At 41.3% G+C, this 19,742-nt stretch overlaps 1 protein-coding gene across 1 annotated transcript in view; it reads right to left on the reverse strand.

Annotated features, from left to right (window-relative positions):
* Positions 1–471: 471 nt before the first annotated feature.
* HADH (hydroxyacyl-CoA dehydrogenase) overlaps positions 472–19,742 on the reverse strand; it is a 48,044-nt gene continuing 28,773 nt past the window's right edge. Inside the window, exons 4-8 of the mRNA XM_079153591.1 lie at positions 16,623–16,749; positions 13,477–13,566; positions 10,099–10,171; positions 4,411–4,527; positions 472–2,919 (exon numbers count right to left, since the gene is read on the reverse strand). Coding sequence (XP_079009717.1) covers positions 2,801–2,919; positions 4,411–4,527; positions 10,099–10,171; positions 13,477–13,566; positions 16,623–16,749 — 526 coding nt within the window. The 3' untranslated portion in view covers positions 472–2,800. The remainder of the gene's footprint in view (positions 2,920–4,410; positions 4,528–10,098; positions 10,172–13,476; positions 13,567–16,622; positions 16,750–19,742) is intronic.

A 19,742-nucleotide genomic window follows, 5' to 3' on the forward strand; every position in this document is an offset into this window, starting at 1 on the left:
CACAGCATAGTTAGCCCATGCTATAGTATAAGCCATGACTAAGATACTGGTTCTATCCTCTCCAATGGTGAGTAGTTGAATCTCAGCTGGATTTCTGAAAGCTGACATGTTTGTTAAAAAAAAAAAAAAAAATTACCACTTAGAAAAATCCAGCAGAGAATTACTTTAAACACCAGATCTCTATATCCTTATTTCTCTGTACTCACACCTGGTTCCACCTTACCTCGCTCAGCGCATGCTGTCATTCAACAGGACTTACACTGTAAACATACCTTATAGGGCTGGGGGTATTGCTCAGTTGCAAGCACAAGGCCCTGGGTTCAATCCCCAGTACCGCAAAAAAAAAAAAAAAAAAAAAAAAAAAAAATATATATATATATATATATATACATACACACCTTATAAATGGTGTCAAAAGAAGTTATCAATTCCCCCTGAGAAACTGTTATTAACAGTGAATCTTATGCACACTATAGGACTATCATTTTTATTTTACAAAGACATCTTCATGAGTATTCAAACTGTTCCTCAGAGAACTCCATTTTGCTGATAACTAACGTCCAGTTGATACCTATGTTCAGAGACTTTTTTTTTCTCCAACAAGTCATTTCATACATTGTAAGGTTTCAATTTCAAATGTTCACTTCTTAAGGAATAAAAATTATCATGAAGAGGAAGTAGAGGGGGGAAATTAAACTATTTGAACTAAGACCTGGTAGTTACTTTAGAATGTTAGGAAGACTCATGGCTGCTGCCCTTCCTCAACAAGGACAGCCAAAACAGCTCAGGAAAGCATAGGCGGCTAGGGTTCTCATTCAGGTTTGGTTTCCAACCACATGCTGAAGTGAATGGCAGCAGCTGTAATGGACCATCCTGCCACACAGCTCTCCCTGGGAGGAACCATGCCCACCTGAGAATGCAGAACCAAGGAGCTGGGAAGGGAGGCAACTCCCCAAGTCCCAGGTTTAAGAAGAGGACAATATTCAACACCCACTTCCTGGTGCATGGGAAAAAAAAAATTAAAAATAACAATTCAGAGGCCAGGGATTTCAACTGTTGGGTAGGTTAAAAGTGTGTTTTAAAACTGAGTCAGAAAGACTACTGTGACCCTTACCCTCCCAGTCCAACAGTCACAGTGCTGATTTCTCTCCCTTTCCTGGAATTCAGTGGGCAAGACAGAGTCCTGCTATTTCCAGGATGAAGGCTCAGGTTCTATGTGGACTCCGCTCAGAGTGAGGAAGTAAAGCCCGCCCTGGGCCACGGTTCATGTCAAAGATCAAGAGCCAGCCTGAGAGTGAGCAGGGGGCCGTCGGGTCACAGGGTCACCTTGAGTGGAGAAAATGGTCACAGTTGCACAGGCACTTCCTTTAGTTAGACAATGTTTTACAAGAATAGCCTGGAAGCTTCCTAACTAGTTTCTAAAGTGGTAGAAATGTTATGCATGTATTTTTTCACTTTGAAATACATTTGAATATTTTTAAAATTAATGATCTTTCTTCAATTATGAAAGGAAAAAAAAATCTGTCAACCATCGGAACTATGCAAGGGCATCCATTTGGGGGAAAGTCCTGTTTGCAGTTTAGATTTGAGATTTTCGTATTTACTCTTGTATATTTAATTTTATCATCAAAACCTAGATCTAATCTGGATTCTTCAACAAAATTATCTGGTGACCTTGGGCACATCCCTTAAACTCTGCTAATGAGGCCACTGGACCTCAGGGCTTCTGATGTCTTTCCAAGTCCTAAATACTATCATGGAAGACACTTTCTCAAGCCAATGATTAAAAGAAGCTTATGTTACACTATTTCACTTTGTTGGCAAAGAAGAAACAGATGTTCCTTAAAAATCACTCTCTGTGCCCTTATTACTACTTTACTAGTAAGAAATGTGAAAGGGACAGCCTCAGGCGGGTTTTACACAAATGCCTTCTGCCATTCCCTCACCATAACTGCCAATTTATAAAATAACAATCAGCCAGAGAATATGGGGCATAGCTTCTGCCTGGATCATCAACATTTACTTTTATAATAATTTAAGCATTTATCATTTAAAATTACATGTTTATTTCCAATTTTTCAGATTAACAGATTGTATTTTATTAGAAGTCAATTTACAGGAGTTTGCAGCACTGATTTTTTTATGAAAAGAAAAAAAAAAAAACAGTAATGATTAAGATTTGCAGATATGAATGGCCATGAAAACAGACTTCTTCCTGGAAACCAAACATACAGAGAGATTCCCACTAATCCAGCAGCAGTGTCTTGATGATGAGCTGAATAAAGACATAACATCTTAGGTGCACCCAGATGTAGGATAAGGCTTATTAAAGCTGCAGGCAGCAAAATGTTCTCAGAAAGGCAAGATGCAGGTGCCACTGGCTGCTGCCCCTCATAGATGCACAGTGCACGCTGCTGCCTCGGTAATGGGCAGGCACAGCAATATGAAGTCAGCAGTTCACTCTCAGAGGAAGGGCCTTCCCTTTCTGAGTGATTCAGGCAATGCATTACAAAAAAGACAAGGTTCAAAAGAAACATTTGCTCCAAGGCACTAAGGGTGTAGAGTTTTTTAGAAAATACATAGAAATGAATAGACTAAAAAAGGAAATTAGTTCTCAATGGAAGAATCTATAATTACTGTGACTAGTGAAATAATTACCTCAGATAGATTACAATCGAATTGCACACTGAACAGACTGTGCAGGGTGAAGGATTGCCTGACCAAAACACATCCCCACGGCCCTCAGGGCTGGCTAGAGCACACTCATGAAGCTTCTTCCCGAAGCCAGAGAAGCTGGGCATCATTTGTATTTGTAATATCCTTCTCCAGTCTTCTTGCCCAGCTTCTTCTCTGCTACCAGCTTATTTAGGGATGCACTGGGCTGAAACAGTGGGTTCTTCACATCCATTTCATGCCACCCTATTGAAAAGAAAGACAAAGTGCTGGGATTAAAGTGCTCCATATTCCCAGGGCACTTCTAGAAGCACAGCTTGGGGAGAAGGGTCTTACTCTGATGGGGAAAGCTCCTGGGGCATGCTGCCCACTCCAGCCACCGTGGCACAGGCACAAGGCAGGCTATGCTGGTGTAGCCACATCAGCCCCAAAGCAGGCATGCTGCCACTCACCCATGCTACTCAAAGCCCAGCTCTGTTAGGGCCCTCCTGGTATCTAATCAATTCCTGGAAATCACTAAGTCCAAAGATCCAATAAAACTAACAAAACCTGTTAGTTTCCTGGTTGGACTCCTAAGTAGCACAGTTAACTTTCAGAAAACATGTTAAAAATCTGAATTTCTATTACTTCCTACTACTGAATTTTGCATCCTCATAAAATTCAAATTTTCATGCTTAAATTATAACACTCCTTCTTCCCAATGCATATAACTACTTTTTGTGAAAAGCAGAGTAGTGAGCTACCTTTAACTTCCATAGTTCAGTTTTAATAATTACTTTTATCTTTTCTTCACAGTCACCACATTAAAACGGATACATTAAAAAAAAAAAAAAAACAGTTGTATATCTTGACTGCAATGGAGGTCATGCAAATCAACTCGTGTTGTAAGTGTGTGCACTTATGTCAATTTCCTGATTTTGATACTGTACTGTGGTTGTGTAAGATGTAATCATTGGAAGAACAAAGGACATACAGATCTGTGTAATATTTGCAACTTTCTGTGAATCCATAATTATTTCAAAATGAAAAGTTAAAAAAAAAAAAAAACACAACAACAAGTTACCCTATTAGGGGACACTGACAGTCAACATTTTCTTTCTTCTGCCATCTATCAACTTAAAATATTGAATCTGATGCTATGGTATGGATATGGTCTGTCCCACAAAGGTTGGTGTGCTAGAAGCTTGGTTCTCAGTGCTGGTGCCAAAGTGGTGAAACCTTTAAAAATTGGGCCTAGTGGAAGGTAATTAGGTCAATGGATTAATTCTGTCTCTTGACTAGATCAGTTCTTCACAGAATGGCCTACTACAACACAAAGCCACCCCACACCGTGGTCCCTTTTACACACAGCTGTTTCCCTTTTCTACTTCTCCACGGAGTTGTGACATAGCTAGCAGAGACCTTACCAAACTAAAGCATCTTACTGTTGGGAATTCCCAAAATTATGAGTCAGGATTATGAGTCAAATAAAGACTTTTTCTTCTCTTGGTAGTGTCAGGGGTTGAAGCCAGGGCCTCACTGTACCACTGAGTACACCCCCAGCCTCACCTCTTTTCCTTATAAAGTACCCAGTGTTGTGATAGCAACACAAAATGGTGATACCTGATGAGGCAGGGCTTTGGAAAATCTTACTAAGACCTCTTATAACTTCTAGTTTAAATAGGCTTCAGACTTCATAGTTCAGAGAGACAATTCCAGTTTAGTTTAACAAAAACAACAAAGGATTCCAATTCCTACCATCCAGAATGAACTTTGTAGTATCCAGCCCAACATAATCAACAAGTTCAAATGGACCCATAGGGTATCCAGCTCCCAACTTCATTGCAGTGTCAATGTCTTCCTTGGATGCATCTCCTAATAAAAAAAGGGCAACAGTGAGTCACCTTCACTTTTCCCAAATTCTTCCTATCACGGGTTAGTCCCAGAATCACTAGAATTTCATACTTGTACATTTAAACCGTGTCTAGAGCCCATGTGTCTAAGTAAGATATTGTCTCAGAGATACATTTCCAAAAGATGTTCACAAGATGTTCAAAGCAACCACACCATGTGAGGCAAATTCTAGAGCACTACTGCTTGTTCCTGGAGAGGGAAAGCCCTGTGTCTGGAAATGCTGGCTACTTCTAATGAATGGGGTTTTCCAACTCTGGATCATTTCCTAAAATATCAGTTAATGTTAGATCAGATTTTTTTATTCATAAATGGGCTGCAAACACACACACACACCCACACCCTTATGTTTCTGTTTTTGTATGTATTATATGTATATTTTCTTTTCTAGCTTTGTTTCACAAGTAACAAGTATTCCCCTGGAAGCACATTCCTACAAATGCTTCAGTTAATTGTTTTAAAAAGTCCAAATTGTTATGATTTACATCTAGTTATGTGTTGAGGACTTGGTACCCAATGCAGCAATGTCCAGAGGTGGGGCTTTAGGGAACTGATCAAAAGGGCTCTAACCTTATCAATGGACTAATCCATTTGATGTATTAATAATGACCTACTGTGAAGAGGTGGAAATACAGGTAGGTATGGCATGGTTGGAGGAAGCACGTCACCAGGGGCATGCTTATTCCTGTATCTCATTCCTAGCCGTCCCCTCCTCCTCTCTCTTCCTCCCTTGCTCTTTTTCCCTCCCTCCCTCTCTCCCTTTCCTTCCTAGCTGCCATGAGCTGACAGCTTTCCTCTACCACACCAGTGCCATGATATTCTGCCTCACCCCAGACCCAGAGCAACAGAACTGACCAACCATGGACTCTGAAACCATGAGCCAAAATAAACCTTTCCTCCTTTAAGTTGTTATTGTTAAATATTTTTGGTCACAGCCACAAAAAGCTTTCACAAATTTCCATGCACATGTGCAAATGTGTTGAATAGACCCAGACAATTTTTTCCTTGAAAACTTCCTTGTAACATGCTGTTCCTTGGACCACAAGAGACCTTTTTTAGAGAACCAACCACCTGTGTATCCTTTCTCTGAAATCAGAAATTGGAAAAAGCTATAATAAGAGGTTATCTAGAATTTTATTTCAAAGCATAAAGAAGTAGTTTAATAATATTAAGAGCTAAATAAAATGTTAAAACAGGATTTCATACCTAAAAATTTCAAATTTTTAGGCACAGGGAGCAAGAACTACTAAAAAAAAAAAAAAACTATAAAGACATATATAATTGTGTGTGTGGGGGGGTGGATAACCAGGAATTGAACCCAGGGCACGTAACCACTAAGCCACATCACCAGCCCTTTTTATTTTGTTTTAAAAAAATTTCGTGACAGGGTATCTCTAAGTTGCTTAGGGCTCACTAAGATGCTGAGGCTTGCCTCAAACTTGCAATCCTCCTGCCTCAACCTCCTGAATTGCTGGGATTATAGGCATGCACCACCATGCCTGTAAGACTATATTTTTAAAGCTGCAGAATTTCAGAGCAATTTAAGGTAAACGAAATACCACTTAAATTACTTTCTATGCATGACATTAGTACTTACTAATTAGGATTAGAGACCTCTAAGAAATCATTACCATAAAAAAAAACCTTATCAGGTGGACTTACTGTTCATTCATGTTTGATTGTATCCTTTGTGTAGCAGGCACCAGAGATTTACAGACAGACAATGAAAAACAAGATGAGTATTCAAGGTACTTATGATAAAATGGAAGAACTAAAATGTGCAAACCAAAAAGGCAAAGCTTCATGAAGATTTGCATGGCTCTGTGTGGGCAACAATGGGCACATTGTTGAGAGGCAGGAAGACAGAAGAGCATGTGAAGGGGCAAAATGAGAAGGAACACAGTGGGTTTGAGCTGTGGCTCCATGGTTCAAAAGTGGATCCCACTCAGGATTTTAAGACCCTGCAGCTTTGATGGTGGTACAGTTGCCTCCAGAAGATGTGGGGTCTTATAGGCCCCTTGTCTCAGGGTTCAGCAACTGCTGTTCCCTGTGCCCGGGGCATGAGCCCTCGTTCTTTAGGTCTCAGCTCAAGCGTCACCTCATCAGAGTCTCCCCTTCTCCCTGCATCTAAAAGAGCAGCTCTGAGGACTCTGAGCTGGGGTTCCCACCATCCCTGGACCTCTGTCTCCACAATTCCTAGTCATAATCTGATACTTCTCTACTGGCTCATTTATACAGGGAGAGTCCATCAACAGAATATAGACTTCCTGAGAACAGAAATCTAATAGCCCAATGGTGCCAACTTCCCTAAAGCCATTTAATCAAATCTATACTCAGAGAAAGGAGTATGAGCCTTCTACTAGGCAAGAAAGTAATTCCTGATTCAGAGGTTCACTTGAGGACTATTTTATTTCCAAAAATAAGATACGGAGTGTTGTGAAAAAAAAATCTAGTTTTACAAAGTTAGCACAACTCTAAAAATTCTGTTCTGTGTAATAAAGAGAAAAAAAGGTAAAAAGAAAAAAAGAGAGGGAAATAAAAGACACACAAAGAGATTGGTGGACCAAGTGGGAGTTAAATCTTATATCATATTGATCAATAATCCCTAAACTTCTTTAGAGTTAAGTACTTCTTTGAGAATCTGGCATGCCCTCCATAGAAAATTTTGCATCAACCTTAGGAGGTTTATGTGACCCCTCCACTTCCCCATCAGGCAAGAGCCCTTAACTCTAGATAAGACAACAAAGAAAAGCTTCCTCAGTGTACTCTGAAATCTACCTGGATGGGGACTGGGACCTGGGCCTGGCCTCAACATTTTTTCCTCCACCAGCAGCTCCTCAGCACTACCTGCCAACCATTCTCAGTGTTATCAACAGAGGCTCCCAATGCAGATATGAGTCATTACCTCAACCCCAAATGCCCGACCTGTGTGAGCATGAAGATGAGGAGGACCCAGATACTTCCCAAGAAGGGTATGGTAAGAGAAGACAGACATCTGTCATACCATAGGAAAGGGATTGGTGAGTCACCTATAGGAGAGCCAAAGCAAAGAGAGCTTTGAAATATTATGTCCAGCTTGGAGACAGGACGCTCAGTGGGGCTTGTGAGAAATGTGGGAGTAAGGTATGTGGCAATCACAGCAGGCGCAGAGGGTGAGGAGAAAGGATTTATGGACAGTTTGTACATGATGGGTTACCAGAGAACCACTGCACATGTCTGGAGCAGGGGATGACTGCAAACAGAACATTCTATAGTGACTGGGGGACAGGATTATAACACTCCCAGGACCTGTTCTCAGCACAGTCCTCCTGTAAAGAGCTAACCATGTGTCCCCACAGCCCTGCTGGAACAAACCAATCATTATGGGGGCCTGAGAGTGGGCAGCAGTCTACGTTTGGACACCAGTCCATCCAGTCTGTATGCCCTCCAACCCACAAGGATAGTGCCTACTGCCCTGACCAGGCCTCCATCACAGTGTGAAGGAATGAGTAAGAGTGAGTACTGAGTAGACACTGAGAAGGCCCAATACAGGAGCCATGGGGCACAGTCAGCAGAGGTAAGAGAGGGCAATGGGCTTCCACTAGTCCCAAAGGGAGTGGGTGAGAAGTGGCAGGAACTAAAGCTGTCCAAATATCTGGAGGACTGACTAACAGTAGCCCACACATCCTTCCAATGAACCTCCACCACTCAAAGCAGCCTTTTCCAATTCCATGGACCAGCTGTATCAATAGTGTGGTACAGAAAAGTTTCCCCAAAGGAGGTAGGAATGAATTCATAGAGCATCTGCAGAGGCTTTGCTGTGCTGTTGGATTCTAAGACACTGCTCCAGCAGGGTATGTGGGCAAGATATAGCATACAACATCTCCACAACTTCTTCAACAACCCAACACTTTCTTAGGAAGCACTATGGAGGGGACAGGTCTGAGGAAGACATGAGGTAACAGGAACTTGTTTTGTGCCTGATGGAGCCTCACTGAGGAGAAGTGAGAGCTGGGATGAAAAGGGAGCAGGCATGACAGGAAGAATCAAGCAGATGTGGAAGGTAGGAGAGGAGGAAACTGGAGACTCTGGGTATCAACATGGAACTGCTAATGGAGACCAAGTGGTAGGCATACATCTTAAGCCCTATTCTGTGTTGGCTGAAAGAGAACGGGCAGTAAGGTGACAGAAGGGATGTAGTAGTAGGTCTGAGTGTGACCTAGGAGTGCAGACCACAGTGAGTATTGCTGGAAAACTCCACCCACCCAGACCTCAGCTCCTTCAGGAGATGCAACAACTCAAAGGCCTCAAAAGGCCAGGAGACCTACAATGACTGGTCCTAGAAAACACCAAGAAAAAGCACATCCACTGAGCATCAAAGCCTTCCATTCACATCCCACAGGTAGCCTGTGATTGGGAAGGGCAAAGGTCATCTGTTCTGAAAGAGACCACTGCTGGTGGAGAAGTAGAAGAGAATAAAACAGCTTTCACCTTACCATAAGATACTTCATACATGGGAGAATGTATCAAAAGGACAGTGCAGTTCGGTGAGAAAAACACCATGAAGAGGTGGCTCACTCACATGCTACATTCTCAAACATTCCGTTTTATTTGAAAAAACACAACTGCCTTTCAAGGTAGGCAAAATGCTACACTTTCTTTGAGGTGTAATTAGGCATATTTGTTGATAGATAAACACAGAAGTGTTGGTTTGATCTTGGAGCAAAAGTGAGGCAATTGCTTCTATAAACCATAGAGAAAAGTTAATATTTAAAGCAGAGCTTGAGGAAGCAAATGTGCTTTCATCTCTCTGGAAGAGCTGGCGTAAATGTTTTGTTTCAAAAATGACACTCTTCTTGGGAGTGAGCATTTGTGAATGAAGTCATTGAAAACAATTACACTTGCTTTTTATCAAGTTCCATTACAGATTGCTTGCCTTCAAAGCAGATATGATAGTTACCTTTCTAAAAATGAGAGAGAAGGTGGGCAGGAGAATGAACATCAACTATAACCCTGGACCACACCCCAGGTTTTATGATATTTAATGGAAAAAGTCATTCTTTGTCAATCAAATATTGAGGGGAAATTTTTCAATCATTCTTAAGATTAAAAAAATGAATCATGCCCTCAAAAGTATGGATACAGGGCCATTAGAAATCATCCTTATTACCTATCAGCTCTATCACTTATTTCCTATCACCTGTCATAAGTTTTTAGATCCTGAAGGAACTTTCAGTGTCCTCTAGCTTAGTGATTTTTACATTATTATTATTCTTTATTTGAAGCAGTATACTTTTAACAAAGGCAGAGATCAAGGATATAAATCCAGGTCGGCCATGCAATTGCTCTGGCAGGCACTGCAGTGGAGGCCCAGAGCCACCTGTCAGAGGCCTCACAGGGAAGCTGGGGCCCTAGAAACAATGACAAAGGCTCTGAGGCCACAGAGAGGCTAAGATGACACAGCTAGAAAACTGCAGTTCCTTCCTCTGGTATGTGACCCTGCTTCCTATGCACTTTATAAGAAATCCAGACCTCAGTCCAGCTCAGGAAGAGTACCTCGTTCATGTAGCCTGATCGCTTCTAAGAGGTATGGCACCAGGAGACGATTCACAATAAACCCCGGAGTATCCTGTTTCAGGAGAGAGAAAAAGAAAATTGATTTTTCATTAAACTTCATCTTTTGTGAAGTCCCCACTTTTGTGAAGATCACTACTTCTTGCCTTGGATTATGCTGCCCACATTTATCAAGCTATATACATTTTCAAAGCTGTTCTAAAGTACCTATTTTTTATCTCACACGATAATGTTAATTTTTACTTCTTTCCTTTCCCACTTCCCTTTAGCAACCTAGAAAAAATTACCACTTCATCTAGAACAATCTTCCAAGGAGTACTACTTTCCAGACTCTGGTACATTCTTGGGCTACTCAGTGTCCGCACAGTGCAGCACAGTGGCGTTGGGGGCAGGTGCCAGGACAAAGGAGCAGGTCCCCTGGTAGGTTGCTAGCCCTTCAGAGCACAGCTTGGCACAGCATGCCATCTTTCCCAGGGATGATTCCTGACACTGCACTCTCCTTGCATCAGTTTCACTCCCCAGTATAACACTTAGTCATCTCTCCAAAAGAACTGATGTGAAATTTGGATTTTATCTATTGATCTCTTTGACGGGCTTATGGAGAAGGCCAGATTGGTAATGTTCTGATGGTATTTGTGTGAAGTTAATTTCCACTAAGTAAACAGTGCTCCTCCTTCTGTCAAAAAGCTCTGATCTTCCTGAGGGAAGACATCCTCCCCCTGACCTGGACCCCATATTCTGTTACTAGCATACTCTAGGCACTCCACCAGCATATGAACTGAAGATGACCAGAACCTGGTACACTCACTGAGCTAACCTGACTGTGTGCTGTGTAAACTGCACAATGAAGTGACAGGGTTTGTACCTCCTATAAGTGCAACCAAGCAGAAACCAACCCCACCCCCATCACAAGAATGCAGAGAAGCACAAAAAGCTCCATCATTGTAACCAGGATTATATTAAGACACAAAGGTGATTTTATAACTGAGGCAAAATAATGTCTTTCAACTTAAGATGAGAACATGAAACACCAAATACAAAGTTACAACCAGAAAGCAGTCTGCAAAAATATTTGCTCCAAATATAATAACTAATAACCTCAATAGAAAGAGCTCATAGGACCTGCCTGAGGCTTTTTTAGTTACCTTTTTTATATACATAAGAAGTAGAAAGGATAAAAAATAAACACATCCACCAGTAATATAGCTGTTTATCATCAAGGACTGTGTGTTGTATGTAACTGTATGCACTGTACTTTCATGCAATTGGCAGTACAGGTTCATTTCTCCCAGATGTGTGAATAGTACAGGTGCCAAAACTTTGGGATGGCTATCATGCCTGCACACAACAGGGATTTTCCAAGTCCAGCCCAGTCTTAATGGGACCATCATCATGTATGCAGCCCATTACTGTTATGCTGCATGTGAGCTGACATACTAGGTGCTATGTTCTATGCGTTGCCACGTGTTGTCTGGACACGTCTCATCAAGAGCTTGAATAACTGACCCACTCACTCACAGAGAGCCTCAAGATCACACTGATATGGCTCTCCAATTATCTAACAAGCTCAATTTTCAGAAACCAAAGGCTTCCTATCCCTGCACATGCCATGGCTACTCTGAGGAGAGAAAGAATCACCATTCTCCACAACTTAATGATTATGTGCTACAGATAATTACTGGTCTTTTTCTGCATTTGTTTCTATTACTAGCTTCTGATTTGCCTAAAGTTTAGTTCTTTCTAACACAATGACTACTTTCTTCCACTAACGAAGCATAAATGGGTAAAAAAGTGTAAACACAATGTCCAGTTATTAATATGATCTTTTTAAAATCCAAGTGATTTAAGAAAAAAAAAAAAACAATATCAACTATTGAGACTCCCTAATAATAACACCAGACTGGTGGACTAGGGGGACCAGCATATACAAGTCTTTGGTTAATGGAGCCTACAAGGCATCTGAACATATGCCTTGTTCAGATGATTCATGAATGATACGACTTTTTGTGGGTTAATAACGATACTAAGTTCAAATGTAAGACTATTTTAGAAAGGAAAAGTATGCCGTAAGAAGAACAATGAAGATACAAAAGATCATGACAAAAAAGTTGATGATTTATTTATAAAACTTAGAATGGTGTGGCATTTTGTAACAGAACTACCTTTTTAGAAAAACTACAAAGTCATGTAGAAGGACATTCCCTAAGTTTCGAGGAAATGAAGATAATGGGAAAACTAAGTGGTGAACTAAAGGCAAATGGGGAAACTGAAGGTAATCAAAATGACAGAGGTTATCATACCAGTAACTGGGATCATTTTACAAATAATAACTGTAGTTATCTAAAGAAAGGGGGGAAAAGCTAGAGGGCAAGCCTACTTTCCACACAAACATGCTTCTCACTGGAAAACACAATGCTACATTCTACTAAGAAACACTTCTTTAATGCTACTTTGGGCAGGTTGGTCTCTTCCTGTTTCATTGTTTCCCTAACCATCTGCAGTGTTCTTTTCACCAAAAGTAAAGCCATAGGTTTTACTTTCTGTTAGACATGTATGTGTTCAGCAAGCTTTAACTGACATACAGCATTCCCAAGTCTCAGCGGCCAACAGCAGTTAAAGCTGATGGGCCACAAAAATCACATATGAAAATACAACTGCTCATCCAGAGACAAAAACCAGGGCCCATGGGAAGTTCCAAGACTCCGATTCAGCTGAAGCCCTGGGATCTATTTGGATCTCAAGACTATCCACCTGATAGCCCTGGGCATGGGTTAGGAGTCTGGTTTCCTGGCCCAGAAACTAGAATGGAGGCACAGCCTGATCTTACAGCACATGGACAATTCTGTAGTAAATAGTGCACAATCTCTCATAGGATTCTATTAGAAGTATTCTACCAGAAGTAAATCAGGTTCCAAGGAAAATCACCTCCTTCCCAAGCTACCTATAGTTTGGGTGCTATTTCTCTCAAGAGAGGTTGATGTTTTGGGAACTTGGTCCCCTGAGAGGTGGTATGTAACCTTTAAGAGGTGAAGCTTAGCAGGAGGTCCTTATTGGAGGCACTGTACTTGGGAGGGATTACTGATCTGGAATGAATTTCAAATAACAAGTTGTTATAAAAGCCTAGGCCTGACCCCTGAGTCTCTCCTTGGCTTCCTATATAGAGATGTGATTGTTCCTCCTATATGTGCTTTGGTCATTGTGACTCCATCAGCCATTGAGCTGATGCTGATGAGCAAGCATCATGCCTCTGAATCTCCAGAACTATGTGCTAAATAAATCTCTCTTCTTTATGAAGTTAGCCTGCTTTAGGTATTTTACCACAGTAACTGAAAATAGACAAGTACACTACCCATACTCTACCTTGCAAGAAACAGGATGTTTTCCCAAGGTTTTGCTAAAGTCTACGAGAGATTCAAATGTCTTCTGGCTTGTCATTGGTGTTTTAATGACCTGGAAATGCAAAGAAAATAATTATGTCTGGAGAGCAGCAAATAACTGCAATGAATGATAGAATGATTCAAGGAAACACTGATTAACAGGGTACATACGGATGGCAAAAACAATTTTAGTTTCAGCACAGAAGTAGGGATCTCAAGCCAAAAACAAAATGCTTGCCACAATGTCCACTTTAAGATAATGGAGTACTACAGAATGCACAAAATCAAAGCTTATGATGTAAGTGGAAAAAGTGTGGGTGGAAGGAGGGTACAGGACAGTTATACAGGTGTTGTCACTGAGACAGCCCTGGATTCAAATACGAGTTGTGCTGGAGTGGCACACGCCTATAATCCTCAGAAGGCTGAGGCAGGAGATTGACAAGTTCAAACCCAATCTCAGAAACTTAGCAAGGCCCTAAGGCCCTAGATATGTTTCTTCAAGCTGAAGTGACACTGAAATCAATCTATCTACCTCAACAAGTTGACAAAAAAATTAGAATCGGGGTAAAACACTAAACACACCTCTGAGGAGGTATGATTGGTTCAAGAAATGCTGGCTTTTCTTACTGTTTTAGTTGTTTTAATTAATTCAGGGTGGTGAGTGATAAGGGTAGGAGAGTATGGAGACTGTCCTTAGAGCTGTCTACACAGAACCCCACTCTCTTCTACTATAGAAAGAAGGAGCTCCAGCAAAAGGAGTGATTTGCTCAAGTCATGCTTCTTGGCTTCCTAGAGGAGTAATCCTCCCACTGTTGCACCTGTTCCCACACAGATGCCCCAGGGCCCACAGCCCCCTTTGCTTTAGAATAGACTCCTCCCAAGAGGAAGCCAACAGGGCCAGGCCCTGCTACCTGCTTCAACAACTCTCCTTCCCTACCCTGAGGTGCATACAAAGACACAGCTACTACCCCACTTGACTGGTGTGGAAAGGAGATGGTACCAAGCCCACTGTCTGGCACAGTTAGTGCTCAGTAAGTACTTATAGGATTCACCTGTCCACTCGTCAGAAATTAGATTTTGGTAAATGCAGAAACTCAGGTGAATTTAAACATAAACACAATTTAAATGCCAATAAAGAACTTCCTAGAGTTAAAGTGAGGAGCAGAGACTTCTACATCAGACTCTTTCTATTACCTCGGGCAAGAGCCTTATCTCTCTCCTATGATATGGGCATCTTCATACCTGACGGGTCCTCTGTCTAAGAGGGCCAGAGAACTGTCCGGCTTGATGAGTTAGTAGCAATGTGGGAGGAAGAACAAAGGAGCACCACCGCTCATGATCTGGGTGATCACAGCCTGGGTGTGGTGGCATGTTCTGACACTGAGTAAAGTGAATGAGTGAGTGGAAACAGAAACAAGCATCAGAAAGACAAAGATAAGGCACAGGACAAAAGCAATAAGAAACTGACCTAGAGGGTTCACAAACCTTGTGAACAGCAATCCTAGAGATGTTCCTGAAAAATCTCTATCAGACATACACAAAATGAGCTAGACTCATTGCATTTAAAGGCTAATAACTACAGAATCTTAAAAATAAGTTTCTGGGTTAGAGGAGTCAACAATAAAGTTCTACTCTTGTAAACAGGAGGGATATGTTCAATAAACAGCAATGCACTAGAGAGAGTTTCATAGTTCCAAGAAGTCCAATCCTGAGTAAAAGTGATGAGCCATGTAGCTTACTATACAATTCATTCTGGTGCTTACAACCAGCAACATGTATATGAGAGCCAAAGTTGAAGAATAAAAATTAAATAGAGTAGAGCACTTTTACAGAATGTTTTCCAGAAAATAACATTTGCTAAGCATTATCTGTGAACAACCAACATTCTACATTTCTAAAGACATAGGCAGATGTTATCAGATAAAGGTGGCTGAAGCATTTATTAGCATTTAAAGTAACTCTACAGACTGTCTTTATCTCCAAACATGTATATATATATGATATAGTAACTAAAGAAATTAATTAGTTCCTATATACTAAGATGCTGAAAATTTCATTCCAGTTCTTTGCTCTTTTCTGTGTGATAGTAAATGCTGTTTTCCTTTGCTCAACTTCTTTAAAATCAGCCTAAGGAGTAAACTGGAAGAAGCTGAGGTAGCGTCAGAGCTGTCACTTGAGAGTCCTCATTAAGATTGATTACAAATGCCTATGCTGAGGGAGGTAGGCAGAGAGGGAATAAAAGGAGGAAAGGGGGCTGGAGGAGAAAGAAGGCAGCAGTGAGCAGACAGACCAGGTCCACACTACTGGAGCAAGGCCACAGTCAGTCTCTGGAGGCTTGCCTGGCTCCTCACAGGTGGAGTCCCCCACACTTCGCAGGGCAATAACTCCTCAACCTCAGAATAAATGCTGCTTTAATAGCAGCTGCTCCTCCAACCCTATAATTAGCCCCTGTAAAGGGCAAGTTGCCACACTGAAGGTGCAAATAGTCTATTGTGACTCTATCTCCCTTACAACCAAGTCTCTAAGCAAGCAAGCAAAAGCAGTCCAAAGGGGAACACTATATGCAGCCCCGTGTGGCCTTTACCTCCACCTCTGAACTTTGTGGACAGGCTATCAGAAGCTGCTCTCAACAGTTCTGATCACAACATAGAGATATGCCTCTCTGGGAGAATTTAAGGCACTGTTACATGGGGCCAGAATTCATCCCAGGAATGGACAAGGTAGTACATGAGATTTAATAAGAATTTGATGTACAGTATAGAGTAAGCTGACCTCAACGGGACAGTATGAATGTGTGTGGGTCTCCCCTCCATTGTCTCAACAAGCCAGTGTTCTTTAGTGCGATACATCTCTCAGCAGTGCCACAAACAAATCAATGACATTCCATAACCCTCCTGGACACCACTGGTCAAAACAGGACTATAAAGACACAAATTGCAGGTGCCTTCCTATGTGCTTTTTCTTCTTTTGGCCCTGAAAAGGACAGATTGTGGCAAGAGAAGCACAAGCATAGGACAATCTTCCACCCTCCCATTAAAATTCATCCAACATAATCTCCAGTGGCAGGACCAGGAGACTCAGAGAAGCTGAGAGGTGGAGAGCAACAGACATAAGCAGACACCCACTGACCTCTACAAGTTTCATCATGGGCACTGGGTTGAAGAAATGGAGGCCAGCAAATCGGTCTTGTCTGGTGGTGGCATTGGCTATGCTTGTGATCTGCAAAGAAGAAGTGTTGCTGGCAAAAATTGTATGTCTGTGGAGAGAAAAATGGTGAACCAGAATGAGACCAATCTTTGGAGACAAGTGGAAACATGCTCAGGTGCTGTGCCCAAGGTGCCTGCTTACTGCCAGATCTGTTGTCCCCACCTGCTAAGGATGTCAGGGAAAGGACATATCTTTACACAAGAGGCTGAAATCAAGTAGTCTCAGTTTTGTTTAAATTTTGAAAAAAAAAATTATTTAAGGCTATGATTTTTTAATTTTTTTCTTAGTTGTAGATGGTCACAATACCTTTATTTTATTTGTTTATTTTTATGTGGTGCTGAGGATCAAACCCAGTGCCTCACATGTGCTAGGCAAGTGCACTACCACTGAGCTACAACCCCAACCCCTAAATTTTGAAATTTTAAATGAAGTAGGTAACCTTTTCTAAATGTACATTTAATCTTCACCAATCTTTCCTTAACTTCCAGGAATTTGATTTCTCCTATCTACTTGTATTAGCTAATTTTCATATATATGAGGAATTAAAAAAGCAGGTAGCTTACTGATCAAGCAACTTAACCAACCCCAGTCTCAAAATGAAACTCAAAGTGATCCGATTAATGAAAAAAGGAAGATGGATACCTAAAATCAACAACAAAAAACTGTAAATACCTAAAACTCCAACAAGAAATCTCTGATGGGAAACACAAGCTCAGACCTTTCCTCTCAAGTGAAAAGCCTTACTTTTCCATTAGATGAGAATTTAAAATGAAAACAGAAGAAAACCAACATGGTCCAAAGAAGTATTAAGGTAACACAGGCATTCTTGGGGAAGGGAGGACACATGAATATACATGCTATATGTGGTAACAAAATATCCTGAAGAGTACCATCTTCTTTTGTGTGTATAAAGCAATTGGTTTATTTTACAAAAGTCCATGCAAACTTAAACCAAATTTAATTTTTAAGAGTACAGCAAAATGGAGTTCCAAAAGCAGGAAAGGCAAATCCTTAGAGGCAGGACTTCTCCACTTTCCTACAGCACCACCTTGTGGATAATACTACATAAAACAGTCTAAAGCCAATTGCCGCCACCCTAAAGGCTGGTCACAGAGCAAGATGGGCAGTGGTCCCTTACCGACCAGATTCTTGGGGGTTTCTGATTTCCTAAAAGGCAATACTATAATGTGCCTGAAATCAAGGATGGTGGGAAATGGCAAGGGGAAGAAAGAAGAAACCAGTAATTTGGAGAGAAGAGTGAAGTAAAAGGAGAGGCCAATGTGCATAGGTGGTTGAGGGATGAGGCTCCTGTGTCCTTGCCTCAGGAGAGCCCTCCCCTTCAAGGCATAAGCACACCTACATTTCTCAAACCACATTCAACTTAAGCAATTTAAAGGTCATGCAGACCTTAAAAACCTTATTTTTAAGGTTTTAAAATTTTAGTTCTCAAAGTTTCTTGCTTTTTAGTCAAAGGGAAAAATAATGTAAACTATTCCCCAATAGAGAAGGTAATGGAAAGAAGACCAATCAGCTGCATGGCTGACACAGCACTCAGGGCAGCCAGGCACTCAGAACTGCAAGGGCAGCAGGGACAGCACGTGCCCAGGGCTGTTTGAGTAAGGGCTCCCTGGATCCCTTAAGAAAAGAAAGGTTTAGCCAGGCCTGGTGGCTCATGCCTGTAATGCCAGTGACTCAGGATACTGAGGCAGAAGGATCACAAGTTCAAGGTCAGCCTGGGCAACTTAACAAGACCCTAAGCAACTTAGTGTAACCCTGTCTCAACATAAAAAATAATAAAAAGGATGGAGATGTACCTGTGTGGTAAAGCACTCCTGGGTCCAATCGACAGTACCAAAAAAATATAAAAAAGGTTTATTTCAAAGACTAGTGTTACACTTATAATGTGAAAGGCACCACATTTATAAGACATTTATAGGACACTTGAAGCGTCACTTCCCTGCAAAAAGGCAACATTCAGGCACACTTGGTAAAATGATGACAGGACACTGAGCTCAGCCCCAGCGTGTCCAGGGTACTCCCTGCATGTCTTACCAGTAAGAAGCAGACATCCTGCCAGCGACCTCTGTTCTGCCCTACCCAGTCAGCACAGGCTGGCTAAGCTCCTAGTGGTATCACACTGCCTTCCTTCAGCACAAATTCAATGATCTTACATATTAAACACATAGGATCGTCTTATCTTCCACAAAAAAACACTAACATTTTAAACACATGACTCTTTCATCTTTTGTTTTTCTCTTTCTGATACTCAGATACCCACAACTACTTTCCTCTTAAAAGCACTAAAGGAAAATAACAGCATAAACACAATGCTCATTAAACTCACACCCAGGCCTTTGTGTCAAGATTAAGAGATGGGGATAGTGACAGCAGATCAGAGTCCAGGCTTTGTGAACAGGGGAGAGCCAGGTGCCTGTGGCTGTCATTGATCTTTTCATTTGCGTTTCCTACACTGCTGGAGAAATCATATTCTCTTCTGGATGTGGCTGTTTTATCAGGGTTTCCAATAGGAACTTCATCACTTGAACCTATTTTATTCTCTCAATAAAATATCTAACTGTAAAAACTCAGCAATAAAGTATTTCTCAATAAATGTGCTTAAGAAAGAAAACAATTTAGGAAGCATTGAATAGTGGTGGTAAACTAAAATGAAAATGAAGAGTGCAGAAAAGGATGGCTGAAGGCCAGCATTAGAGTCACATCTTCAGCAGGCCTATTACGAGTTCTGCCCTTCCTTTCATGTGTCACATCTGCTTTACATGAGCTCAAGTGATAGAGCCTAGTAAGGTGCCTGAAACACAGCAGGTACTCAGGAAACAAGAACTAAACAACTGTGCAATATGTGCCACTATCACTATTATACAGATAGGGAGACACTTTAAGAATGTTATAACTGAGAAGGTCTTGGAAATTATTTACCCCAAACATAAAACTGAGAACCTTTCAAAATCAGAGAATAAAGTGGTGGGTGCTGATACAAGCCCAGCCTCCCGACTTGCCCCTCATGTACTTGTTACTTACCAC

The sequence above is a fragment of the Sciurus vulgaris genome, assembly GCF_902686455.1.
Source record: "Sciurus vulgaris genome assembly, chromosome: 9".
NCBI classification, from domain to species: Eukaryota; Metazoa; Chordata; class Mammalia; order Rodentia; family Sciuridae; genus Sciurus; species Sciurus vulgaris.